This window comes from Rhododendron vialii, chromosome 8a, assembly GCF_030253575.1.
Source record: "Rhododendron vialii isolate Sample 1 chromosome 8a, ASM3025357v1".
NCBI classification, from domain to species: Eukaryota; Viridiplantae; Streptophyta; class Magnoliopsida; order Ericales; family Ericaceae; genus Rhododendron; species Rhododendron vialii.
In genome coordinates, this window is record NC_080564.1 from 29,603,210 (window position 1) to 29,616,161 (window position 12,952).

General features: G+C 40.6%; 1 protein-coding gene across 2 annotated transcripts; it reads right to left on the reverse strand.

Moving 5' to 3' along the window:
- Nucleotides 1-628: 628 nt before the first annotated feature.
- Nucleotides 629-10,867, reverse strand: LOC131335961 (transcription factor GTE10-like). Of its 2 annotated transcripts, none has more exons than XM_058371525.1 (12): nt 10,577-10,867; nt 10,303-10,400; nt 6,232-7,585; nt 6,069-6,117; nt 5,799-5,954; nt 2,991-3,052; nt 2,751-2,823; nt 2,555-2,638; nt 2,358-2,473; nt 2,193-2,259; nt 1,680-1,810; nt 629-1,574 (listed from the first exon to the last, which is right to left on the reverse strand). In XM_058371525.1, the coding sequence occupies exons 3-12, from the start codon at nt 7,564-7,566 to the stop codon at nt 1,278-1,280; spliced, it is 2,370 nt and encodes a 789-aa protein (XP_058227508.1). In that variant the 5' UTR covers nt 7,567-7,585; nt 10,303-10,400; nt 10,577-10,867; the 3' UTR covers nt 629-1,277. The 2 variants fall into 2 exon arrangements, with proteins under 2 accessions (XP_058227508.1, XP_058227507.1); XM_058371524.1 differs by having other exon boundaries at nt 10,303-10,413.
- Between the last annotated feature and the right edge of the window lie 2,085 nt (nt 10,868-12,952).

A 12,952-nucleotide genomic window follows, 5' to 3' on the forward strand; every position in this document is an offset into this window, starting at 1 on the left:
CTAAAAGTCACTTTAGTGGTAAGTGAGTATTCCACATTGAGTGGTAAGAAATGATAAGTATCCCACATTGAGTGGTAAGTGTATAATTCTTACCACTCAATGTGAAAGTATTTCATATAAAGTGGTGAGAAATACTTACCACTAAAGTGATGTTTTAGGTATCATACACAAAAAGTGTTTTGTGTACCATAGAAAAATTCTCAAGTCGGCAACAACTTTTTTATCGGCAAGATTCCGCAACTTTTGATTGTCAATCAAATTGTTGCCTGTGCCAAACGTAAGAAGCAAGAACGGATGTATCAAATCGTTGCATGCGCAATGGCAAAAGGCAATAAAGAGCATACCGTGGCCGTAGCAGAAAAAAGGACCAACAGCTTTTTGATATTAGACTAGATCAATTGAAAGACATGAGAACAGCCCTGAGAGTTCAGAATATAGTATGCCGAAGTGACGGTTCACATCAATTTCCTGCAACTTTCAGACAATGTTAACACAGTTCCATTGCTAAGAGTCGAGTGAAACAAGTTTTACCTGAAGTCCACCAAATGAAGTTGCGCAATCCAGAAACAAAATCATGCAACATAACACAACGTATTTTGACAAGCCTGCAAGGTGGAGCGCGAGATAATGAAAGAAATCTACCAGGCACTTTCCCATTATGTATTTACTTTACGAAGATCTACTCGGAATCAACCATTATTTCCAGCAAGAGGCAATTTCAATTGCAGTTCCCAACTATGTCTATTGATCGGGCATTGGGACAATAGTGCAGTGGCTGAGCACTTGTGTACTCACATAAGTGTCCTGCTCATGTACCAGGGTTCGAACCCGGGGAACACCCCTCTTTTTGCTAAATACAAAAATAAAAAATAAAAAAAATAACTACGTCTATTGATCAGGATGACTCGGCACAATCAAGATTTGCTATTTTTTTCATGTGGAGAAAGAAAAAAAGAAAGTAAAAAAGTCCCGACCAATACAAAACTCTACGAAAGTAACCCCGGAAGGCAAGGAGAAAGATTTGGGGTATCTTTCAGAGGCCTCTCCCTGCCTGTCCAAAGCCAAAACTCATCCCAGACAAACCCCAATCGCAGTCCAAAAAACAGCCACAATCCTTCCCCCCAACATTGATGTTGTTCTCTTCTCAAGCTCAGCAGTTTGTCTTCAACTCAAGACGTTACGCATCATCAGCACCATGTAAAAGTATATGGATAGAAAGGGCGAACATCGTCCTTCCAAACAGTCATGAAGTTCAACAGTCACCAATAATGCACCAATCAATCAATCTCTCCTTCCTCAGCATCCTTTGCTACATTGCCTACCACTGCATCCGGAGCACTTTGGGGCTCACCTTCTTCGTCGTCATCGTCGTCGTCTGCCTTCATGTACAAACCAAGTTGCTCCAAGGGATTGCTACTTCCCTGGAATTTGAAACTGCCCAGACCATCTTGGGAAAGATCTGGAGTGGCGGCGTCATCGACAAGGCTCTGCAACTGTTCTGCAGGTGCAGCACTAAGCATTTCAAGGTCCTCCATAAACCGACAATTTTCATTAATCTCAACTGTCTTTTCCATCTGCAAATAGCATGAAAGAAAAATTCAGATACATTTGGCTTTCACAAGGTAGGTCGCATTTTGCGACTAGCTTCTGCTTTTGCAGTATGATAGGTTCTAGTTTACCTTTTGCAGAGCCAGGCGTGCTGCTTCTCTCTCTTGTTCTCTCTTCCTTTTGGCTTCAGCTTCAGCTTCCACTTCGGCTTTCCTTCGAGCTTCTTCCGCAGCCTTGGCTTCCGCTAGTAATCGAGCTTTTTCTAAACACCATATAGCCAAAAGCATTACATGGATGCGACCAAAAAAAGAGAGGATGAAATCCTTGAATTCACAAAACAATAAATAAATTTGCCTAACCAGATACATATAACTGATTTTCTTGTTTCTTGATTAATGTAAAATAAAATCAAAAAGGAGCATTGAAGCAAGAACATAGTTGTCTATACAATCCAAACACCAAACCAACCCTTGTGTCCAAATTAATTTGGGTCGACTACATGACATAATATCATAACCAGCACATAAACATGCTTAATGAATAATTTCGTTACTTTCATAACTGTAATTACCTACAGGTATATTTACTTTTTCATAACAATCAGGCATATAACAAAAATTCCAACGTCATGCAGATTTTCCTACCTTCTTTTCTACGCCTTTCAAGCTCCTCCCTCTCAAGCCGTAGTTTCTCCGGATCCTGCTTTTCACCCTAAACTCAACATGTCACAATACAAAACACTACTATCGGAAACTGCAGAAACAAAACTCTGCAGGTAGTAAACAGGATATGTAACGCAACCAACCAACCTTCTCAAGAGCCTTTTCTTGAGCTTTAATTATGGTGTCTGCAAAACGACTTCTCAACAATGCTGCACGGTATAGCTTGTCGGGGGAGACTTGCCTCCCAAGTGGAGTATTCTCCCCTAAAAGTTTATATAGCATGTGCGTAAGATGATGCTGCAAAACCAACAGCTCACAGTTTCTTCATGTTTTTCATTGCTTACCCTCTTGATGGCCTTCATCCGCAATAGCAGTTGCTTTATCCTGGGAATTAAGCGCATCAACTTCGTTTGACCCGTTTAACAAATCTGTGAGACATGGAGAACAGCATAATCTCTCATAAAACTTCCTTTAAGAAACAATAAGATGCCATGGCCCAGATCAGAAATTGTCAAAAGATCACATTGCGAAGATACTCACTATTTCCATTGTCTGAATCTACAAGCTGGTCTCTCTCTTTCTCTGTATTTGCTCCAGAGCCACCTAATTTCTCCTACCATAGGATATACAGAGACATTGTCAACAGAGTCATCACATTGCCTCATTAACACATGCATGCGCCGAGGGAGATAACAGAAAGCCAATAATACATAACCTGCACCACAACGCCTAATAAACAGGCATAAAAGTTCGTTCACACTCAATTTGATTATGATATACCTTTGTGGGAACTGAAATTCTAGCACCATCTGATTCACTGTCAGAACTGCCCGAGTCTGAATCTGGAACAGAGAACCCAGAAAAACATAAGTACACAGATGAGTTTAAGGGGCGATCATGATGGTAATTACTTAAACGACGGCATAGCAGGTTGAGGTTCTTGGTTCTGGCAAACCTTAACCCGAAGTCCTTAATGAAGAATAAAGAGTGACTTGCAGAAACATGAAATTGTGGTACTTGAAAACAATGGCAGATAGCAAAATAGATTCATAGAACTATACAACCTTTTCTAGCTTATGCAAAATATAAAAGAACTCAGCAGATCATAAGCTAGCCCTTTTAACACCAGTTTAGCAGTTTGGGGAGCAAATGTTTGGTTATTTTCTGTAATCCATGAATAATAACACTCAAGGCTCTAAAAGGGCAAGCAACATAGCATGCCTTCCCAGAAAAAAAGGCGAACATGAAGTGCTCTTGTCAAATACATCAATCCAACATGAAAATGTCGCAAATACATCAGATCGAATACAGCTTCCTCTATATTCAGTTCCCTATATCGAAAACAACACCAACAAAATAATTGCTTAGAATGTTCTTCCTATCCTAAAGGAAGAATCCCCATGCCACAAATTCTGCGCTCTTGATGAATCATATACTCGCACTATTTAGGGGGCCAGTTAATAACATGTACCACCATTGCCTTAGCTTAAACAGACTCTTTATAGCTGACTCTTCCAGAAATATCATGATCAAATCACAATATGGTGAATACCCTACATCAGTTTGCTGCAAGGAACCGACAATGGCTCAAAAAAACATGTTAAGCGGTAAGACATCGGTCATCTCACAGGAAAACGATGCTTTACGCAGTCAACGGAAACCCAAAGGACCAAAGCTCAGCCTGGGAAATACCCTCTATGCCACTAGACCAGCTCACAACCAGCTTAATTAGAAACCAAAATAAGAAAGGATGAGAAACAGTATTTCAAAGGAAAATGGTTTAGCATAAAACCACCAAACAGTAGATGCATGTCAGTGTAAGACCATTGGAGCGTACTAGCTCTAAACCTTCACATATGCAAGGGATTCCTAGCTTTCATGTAGAAATAAAAACCTAAAAGTTGTCAGGGATACCTATAGGCAGAATGCTATGAACAGGTAATTGAATGCATTAATCAATGTTTGGAAAAACAGACAGCAGAGAAAGCTGACCCTTACTTGCATCTATATTCTATAACTCAAAGAAGTAACTTTTCAACTCCAGAGGCATGTTCCCAATTTCAACTAAAGCAATGTTACCAGCTTATACAACTGAAGCTCTGGAGTGAAACCCCTATCCCCGTGAAAACCCAATCCTGATTGTTCATGCCTTATCATACAAAGCAAAATAAGGTATCAACGTGAAAGACATGTTTCACATCCTCAACAATGCTAATCTTTTGTTTGTCATTTTTCTTAACACCAGGCATGAGGGGAATAAGAAGCTGTTACACTCATCAGTTAGACATACTGCAGCCAAGTTCTTGTTTTCTACATTTCCTTTGATGGAAAGAGTAAAGACACAAAGACCAACAAAGGACATTTGAGTTACAAATAACTCAAAAGTCCTACGAAAAGGCTTGACAATAATAGAAAATGAGACGTGGTACTTTTTACAGCACATCAACAACTTGAATAATTCTGATCTCTCTTAGGTAAATCAATCCACATTTTGTAGGACTCACCATCTCAGAATATTCATTCAATATGGCAAGAAAGCATTTAAAAGCCCTCTTTCTTCAGTTTGGTTTATTGGACCTCCCCAAGTACTTGGAAAGGAAGGGAAGGCATTTGTTCAAGCAAATAGAGATACTTCACTCAAGCATCCTTTGTACATTCTTTAGCTAGTTCATTAATGAGTTTCTTGTTTGTATGAGCCATAGGAGTAGAGATCACATTTTGCCTAGCTTATCTTTGAAGAGCAACGGTGAAAATATATTTTCCTCCGGCTCCAGTTACCCTTTCATGCATCCCCAGCTTGTAACACATAAACTATCTCAAACACTACATGTACTTCTGCATTGTTTGTTTTTTGTTCATCTCCAGAGGTGAAGAGTTAGTAGCATTGATTGACATCATGATGGGAGAGAATTTTTTTCAGCTTTTCAGTTAAACACAATAAAATAAAACGCCAATTATGAAACATATCTCAATTTTCATCTGGCAACCAAAACCTTTACAAGTGCTAGCTCAGAATAAGGCTCCAACGGCAAAGAGTGGTATTGTTGGGTACACTCTAAATACCATGCTTAAGAACGTGGTTAATAACACGAGCTTAACAGAGATGAATAGGCAGTAAACCCAACAAAGTCAAATATAATGACAAATCAACACCAATAGGTACATAATCCATTAGGTTACATCATGGCCCACTCTCAAGCCTGATTAGCAATTACATTAGAAAAGCAATTTACAACGGTATAGAGTTTAACTTCAATGAGAGTTTGATCCAAAGAAATAATAAGGCTATGGAATATAAAGTAGCGAAATATTCTTGAAAATGTCAGAAAATCAAATATCAAGCTTCACAGAGTGATTTGCAAAATAAAAAAGAATACGAAAGCATAAAAGAAGAAACTTAGGAGTTAAACAAGGCAAGAGATATCATCGGATTTGGTTGCCAGCAAAACTATGGAGAGAAAAAAGTTCTCTAGAATGTAGGACCATTCTGGGGTAGACGTGAACATTTTAATCCGCCAAAGCTCAAAATATGATAAATACATTTTATGACAAACAAGAATATAATAGAAGGTTCATAGTAGCACAAACCACTTGAGGAGGAGCCTGATCCGCTACTGGAGCTACTTGAGCTACTACGTTTAGTGTTCTTAAGGGCTGTGTCTTTTTCTATCTCCACTGGTGGGTAGCTTGAGATTGGAGGATCATTCCCACCAATGTCTACATCTTCATCAGCTGGATCATTGCCTGAATCGAACAAGAATGGTTAAAATAAAATGCAAAATATATATTTATAAACTCAAGCCTCCAAAAGGTGACAAATCCATTCAGCAAGAGCGAGCATGTGGGATAGAAAATCACCTTTACATTGTTGTGCAGATGAATTGCTGAAACCTGACTCGTCAAGAAGCTGCAGCAAGATAGACAAATATATAGCACCAATATGTTATGAGTTTCACAAAGTTCGCAAGCACAAAAAAACACAGAGACAAGAACACTCAAGAGAGAGAGAGAGAGAAGGTACCTCCATTTCACAAGGTTCAGCTCTTCCCTGCTTCTTTTGTTTCTCAAGCAAATAGTCATCCAAGAGCTTCCGCAATATGAACAACGTATCATCATTCAACGCATCGATATCAATCTCAATTTCCTCTTCATCTGTTTGATTTGCACTGTAGCTTTGCTTTTTAAGGAATTCAATGATGTTATCCGGCAAGTCGGCTAATTGAGCCTCCAATTCTGTGCTCAGCTTATGCTTCTCCACAACAGTCATGACACGCTTCACAGGTTCTTGTTGCTTGATTATATTGTCCACCGGCGCAATATTCTTACTCTTAAATGGAGGCATCACATGTGGAGTTTCCGTTTCTATATCTAGACTTGATGTTGAATGCACAGGTGCATCAACGATAACAGGAACCTTTTTCTCGATAGGTTTCCATCTCACTTCAAAATATTTACAAAGCGTTTCGGCCATGAAATGCACATCATTTCCACGTGGATTGTACGTCATGGCATTTGAGAAAGTGAGCCTCACGTCTGCGGCAAAATCCAATGGGCTCAAATACTCGCCAGACATTAACTTGCTTTTCACTGTCCCCAAATCCATGGGATGCTTTATAACATTGAAGTAATCAAGGATATTCAGCTTAACTACATCAACAGGAGTATTGAAAACCCAGCCATGTTGGTGCGACATCAACCGATTCAGCAAGTTGTCACACTGTTTCATCAACATAGCATTCGAAGTAGATGGAGGTGCAGACTGCTTCACTGACCCAAAACGCCCTGCTACCGTAGGCCGTTTTCCACGTGGCCCATTCCGACTAGGAGGGCCCCGTTTCTTTCCCTGTGAAGTGGACACGTCCACTGACCTTTGGAAACTCTCCAGCGGAGGCCGTTTTTGTCCATCACTACAGCTGCGAATATCACTAGACGGTGACAAAACTACGAAATTTGAATTTATGCTGGCGATTTTCGTTTGAAGAAGCCTAACTTGCTCGAGTTCACGTTTCAACCTCATCTCCAAGTCTTTCCTCTCGGCATACGACATCTTAGACAGCAACAAAACTTGCAAGGGGACACCAAACTGATCGTGCGTACTGACGTTCAAACTAACGCATTTCCTCTTATTAGGAGCATACGAATCCTCCGAAGCAGTCATCTCAGTGTCAACTCTCCCGGAGCTACCGAACCCTTCTGATTCAGCCATCGTCTCCACTGCGTGACGGTAGTCGGGTACAAACCCCGAAGAATGCCCCTTCGAAAACTTCCTTGTTTTCCCCATCATTACAGAACCTCTATGAGAAAAAGATTTTGATTCCCTTTGTCCAATGTATTCTATGGGAATAGTTGGTGCCATAAGATTAACCCCCCAATTTCTGCACATAACAACCTAGTCTCAGTCTTGTTATGTATACTCTAACGATATCCTCAAAACCCAACTTCTAAAATCAAGCATTATTCGCAATTTCTAGGTCAGAATCGCATTAGAGTAAGCTTCAATTTCACATATCAACACTCAATCTTGTTATGTATACTCTTAACGATATCTTCAAAACCCAACTTGTAAAATCAAGCGTTAACCGCAATGTCCATGTCAGAATTCCACAGACCCAACTAGAGTAACCTAACTTCAATATCAAATTTTACATGTACAGATGTACTATTACGATAAGTTACTTTTTCTTCTCCAGCTGTTCGATATTAACATTCTCAAAAGAGATGAGACACGAATTTGCAAAAAAAGGAAAGAAAGAATTAATGAATGAAGAATCTACCAAATGGGGAAAAAAAACCTAACCTCAACACATTAGCTGATTCGATCGGAGCGACCGAATTCGGACAAATTTGTTGCAACCCCAAATCTCTCGTAGCAGTCAGAACCTAAAAAAAGAAGCACGACCTTTTGAAAAGAAGCAAGAAAGGAAACAAACGAGTTGAAGGTTAAAAACCCTTGACTTAATCGAACACGAGCCAAGCAAAACCCTAGATCGACCGAAAACGAGAAGCTCGATCAAATCAAAGACAAAACGAATGCACAGATAGACGAGGCTAGGAAACCCTAGAGAGATGCTTGACATATGAGTCCAATTCAAAACCTGGATCTTCAGAGCCGTTAGGGGGGGATTTGGCGGGGTGGGGGTTCGTTTGGGACCCTAGAGACGAAACCCTTCGTCGTATAACCTTCAAGGGAAACCTAAAGAGAGAAAGAGAGAGGGAAGGGGGATTTCAAAGAGAGAGAAAGGGAGTATGATACGAAGCTTGCGAAATCGTGATCTCAACCCTCGTTTGGTGCTCTACTTATAAAGGCGAGGGGCGTCCTCGCCCGCCGCTACCGGAGAGATCACACCCGTTGATTCAAAGCCCCCATGTGATCCGACGGCTTAAGAGTTTTCACATCGGTGGTGGGCATCTGGGGGACTGGACAATTCCGTTAATTAAACAGGAGTTTGAGACAAATCCGTGCTTAATTAGTTAATTTTGCGACTAATAAAGTTAATGACGAATAGTTATCGTTGCGCGAGTACAGGACAGATGGTACTCGCTGTAGATTTTGGACACGTAAGGTAATTACACGTGGATTTGGTACAGGACAGATCGTACGTTGTATGTCTAGCATTTTTGCCCCAATATATCTTTACTCGACCTATTACCAAATCCACGTGTAATTACCTTATGTGTCCAAAATCTACAGCGAGTACCATCTGTCCTGTACTCGCGCAACGATAACTATTTGTTATTAACTTTATTAGTCGCAAAATTAACTAATTAAGCACGGATTTGTCTCAAACTCCTATTTAATTAACGGAATTGTCCAGTCCCCCAGGCGCCCGCCAGCGTCCGATCCAGATCCAGAGGCACAGAATGTGAAAACTCTTCAGCCGTCGGATCACGTGGGGGCTTTGAATCAACGGGTGTGATCTCTCCTGTAGCAGCGGGCGAGAACGCCCCTTGCCTTTATAAGTAGAATACCAAACGAGGGTTGAGATCACGATTTCGCAAGCTTGGTATCGTACCCTCTCTCTCCCTCTCTGAAATCCCCCTTCCCTCTATCCCTCCCTCTCTAGGTTTCCCTGTTTCCCTCAAAGGTTATACGACGAAGGGTTTCGTCTCTAGAGTCCCAAACGAACCCCCACCCCGCCAAATCCCCCCCCAAACGGCTCTGAAGATCCAGGTTTTGAATTGGACTCCTATGTCAAGCATCTTTAGGGTTCTGAAGATCCAGGTTTTGAATTGGACTCCTATGTCAAGCATCTCTCTAGGGTTTCCTAGCCTCATCTATCTGTGCATTCGTTTTCGCTTTGTCTTTGATTTGATCGAGCTTCTCATTTTCGGTTGATCTAGGGTTTTGCTTAGCTCGTGTTCGATTAAGTCAAGGGTTTTTAACCTTCAATCCCTTCAACTCGTTCGTTTTCTTTCTTGCTTCTTTTCAAAAGGTCGTGCTTCTTTTTATAGGTTTTTTAGGTTCTGATTGCTACGAGAGATTTGGGGTTGCAACAAATTCGTCCGAATTCGAGGTTAGGTTTTTTTTCCCCATTTGGTAGATTCTTCATTCTTTCTTTCTTTCTTTCTTTCTTTCTTTCTTTTGCAAATTTGTGTCTCATCTCTTTTGTGAATGTTAATATCAAACAGCTGGCGAAGAAAAAGTAACTTATCGTAATAGTACATTTGTACATGTAAAATAATTTGATATTGAAGTTAGGTTACTCTAGTTGGGTCTGTGGAATTAATGCATTTCTGACATGGACATTGCAGTTGCTGATAAAACGTCTTGGAACTGCTAATGCTGGGTAGCTTATGTTTTTTTTGCTAAGCAATGGGTACCTTATGTTAGTAAACCAGCGAAGTTGAGGAAGCAAGATTTTACTGTCAAATGCCAATCATAAAAAATGGAGACTTAACTAGTAAAAATGTGGAGACAATTGACACAATTATGGAATAAACATCAAGAGAAACAGCATCCGAAAACATGTATAGTAACTGATCTAATTTATGTTCAATCAGAATAGAATGATTTCAAATGCGCTTCTCCTTTCATTAGGGCCCAGTGATAGTATTAGTGTAACAAGATGACAAAACATTAACAATTATTTACCTGCCGTTGCCGTTGCTCGAGGCACAACTTCTCTGAATTTGCCATGCCAAGCACCTCTGATCGGGTCTGAGCCTTGAATCTGTGGGTGGCAACTTCTCCTGCATAAAGTTACTTTGGGAGTCAAATAAAATTTCAGGGATTGACTTTGAACACCCACCGAAACAATTTAGGGGTTTTTTTTTTCAAATAAACTCAATTTAGGTTTTTTTCCCAGCAATTAGTTCAAGGAGAGAGAGAGAGAGAGAGAGAGAGAGAGAGAGAGAGAGAGAGAGACCTTCGTGGTGGGGTAACGTCGGACTGCCCAGAAGCCGATTGTGGTGGCGGTCGCCGGCGGTGGGTAGCGCTGCCCTCGTCTGCGGTGACCAGGAGAATCAGCCCGAGATAGGGAGAGGGGATTTGAGAACAGAAGACTTGGGGTTGGGTACCAGTGGTGGAGGTGCGAAGCGTGGTCACCGGTGGAGGTGGAAGCGTCGTCGCCGGTGATGGTGGTGGTGAGAGCAACCCTCTCTCTCGATTCTCTTCTCCTCGTGAATGTGGGGATGGAAGGAAAAGGGCGTTCGTTTCAGGAGCTAGGGTTTATTTATTAGTTTTTTTTAAATCAAAACGACGTCGTTTTGATGACGTCATCACGTTTTGTGAATGGTCGTGTGTCCTTGCGTCCTCTGTCTAGCATTTTTGAATACTGGGGGGGAGTAGTGGACGAAAACAAGGCAAGAGGATTTTGACGTGTTCGGCCACGTGTCGGTTTGACATGGCGCCGGGCCCACGTGCTTGGTTTTAGGAGCCTTTTGGTTGGGCCGTCTTTTATATTACTCCAGTATATAAAAAATGGGCTTCATCATTTTTGGATTTGTGTTGTCTCGTCACATTATACCATTATTTGTATGAGATTGTGCAGCGCCTACTACGTTGTGATAAACTAAAATAATTATTTAATTTTGAAATAAGTATTTAATTTTTAAAATTAAAGATGATGTATTATTAAAAAATGGCATGTCTTGTAAAATTAAAAAATATTATAAATACTTAAAAAATAAGAACCTTAATGAACGGAGACTGAATGCCAAGTTCAACCAAATTCAATGTGCACCTAATTCAGACCCATTTGCTTCAAACAAATTTGTTCCGAGAAAACATTGATCCGCGTTCGATAAAATGAAACTTCCCTTTGTGAAAAATTATTGGCAAGCTCCCATTTGGAGAAATTTTTTTTTATATCCCTTCAACTTTGACCTAAAATTTAATTTGGTCCTTCACCTTTTAATTTGGACAAATAAATACTTCGACTTTTCAATTGGTTCTAATGTCAACCTTTAAATTGATGGAATTATATTTTTTGACGGAAATAGACCACGTGCTTTGCACATGACCCCTTTTGAGGGGTATTATTGTCCGTTACATTCTATCTCTCACTCTCTCTTAAAAATAGAGTCGACATAAACCCAAAAACAGAAGACCAAATTTCCTCTCTCTCATGCTCTGTTTCCACCAACTACAGAGCATGGCACCCCTAACCTTCCTCCCTTCCTTAGCCTACTCCTCTAGTCCTCTCCCTCTCTCACTTCCCCACCCCTTCACTCTTCGATACTGGTTCAATTGGAATCAACTACGATCGCGTCACCCATAACCTCCCACAACCCTCCAAAGTTGTCTAACTCCTCAAAACCTAAAACATAAACCGGGTCAAACTCTACAACACCGACCTCACACTCCTGCCTCCCTCCCTACCTCGGCAACCTCGACGAAATCCTTTAATGTAGCGGTGGTGGCAACGATCACAACCCCAACAAGCATTCTATCTTAACATAATTATTTTTGGAGTTGGGTTTTAAAATTATGTTCCTCGTTGCTCTTTTTTTCCTGCATGATTTGAGTTTAAGTGGGCTTTGTTGTCAAATTGTAACCTCTACTTTGTTGTGGATTCTGTGTTATGATTTAGTGAAGAATATGTCAGATTGATTGGAATGTATTTATTATGTAGTTGGAGGACTGGGCAAATTTGTTTGGATGGTGGAATGATAGGAGTATGATTTAGCAGTGTTTAACACTATTATTAATGGTGAACCTTGCACAGCTTCTTGCCCTCCGTTACCCACCGCTTGCACCTCCATTGATGGTCGTCGATTCTTTTGCATCGAAGGTGGTCGGGCAAGGTCTCATTTTCCTCCATTGGGTTGTTTTTCTTGAAAAATTAATCTTTCTTGAAAGGGAAAATTGGTGGTAACTGGGAAATTGAGGTGGGTTTGGTGATGATAAGAAGCTTAGTGTTTTGGCCATTTGGTTTTGTGCTTTTATTGAGAGGGGTAATACAGTGGGGGCGGTGAGTGTCTAGATGACGGGAGGGAAGAAGGAGGAGGGGAATGGACAATTATACCCCCTCCAAATAAGTCATGTGCTTTGCACATGACCATTTGCCGTCCAAAATACTAACGCCATCCAACTAAAGGTTGACATTGGAACCAATTCGAAAATAGAAGTATTTGTTTGTCCAAATTGAATTTTCATTTAAAGTCGAAGGGATTTAAGAGAAATTTTCTCTCCCATTTGATTCAAATAAATTTTGGGCGCTGCTATTCGCAGCCCTTTATTTTCTCCCATAATCCACTACATTTAGGTAAATGGTTGTTGAAAATCATAAATAACATTTCAG

Excerpts from the sequence above, each read along its gene's own strand:
- LOC131335961 (XM_058371524.1), bottom strand. The coding sequence starts at position 10,406 with ATGCAGGAGAAGTTGCCACCCACAGATTCAAGGCTCAGACCCGATCAG. Across the intron at positions 6,118-6,231 it reads CTGAACCTTGTGAAATGGAG|CTTCTTGACGAGTCAGGTTT; the intron begins GTACCTTCTCTC and ends ATCTTGCTGCAG. Across the intron at positions 2,474-2,554 it reads GGATGAAGGCCATCAAGAGG|GGGAGAATACTCCACTTGGG; the intron begins GTAAGCAATGAA and ends ATAAACTTTTAG.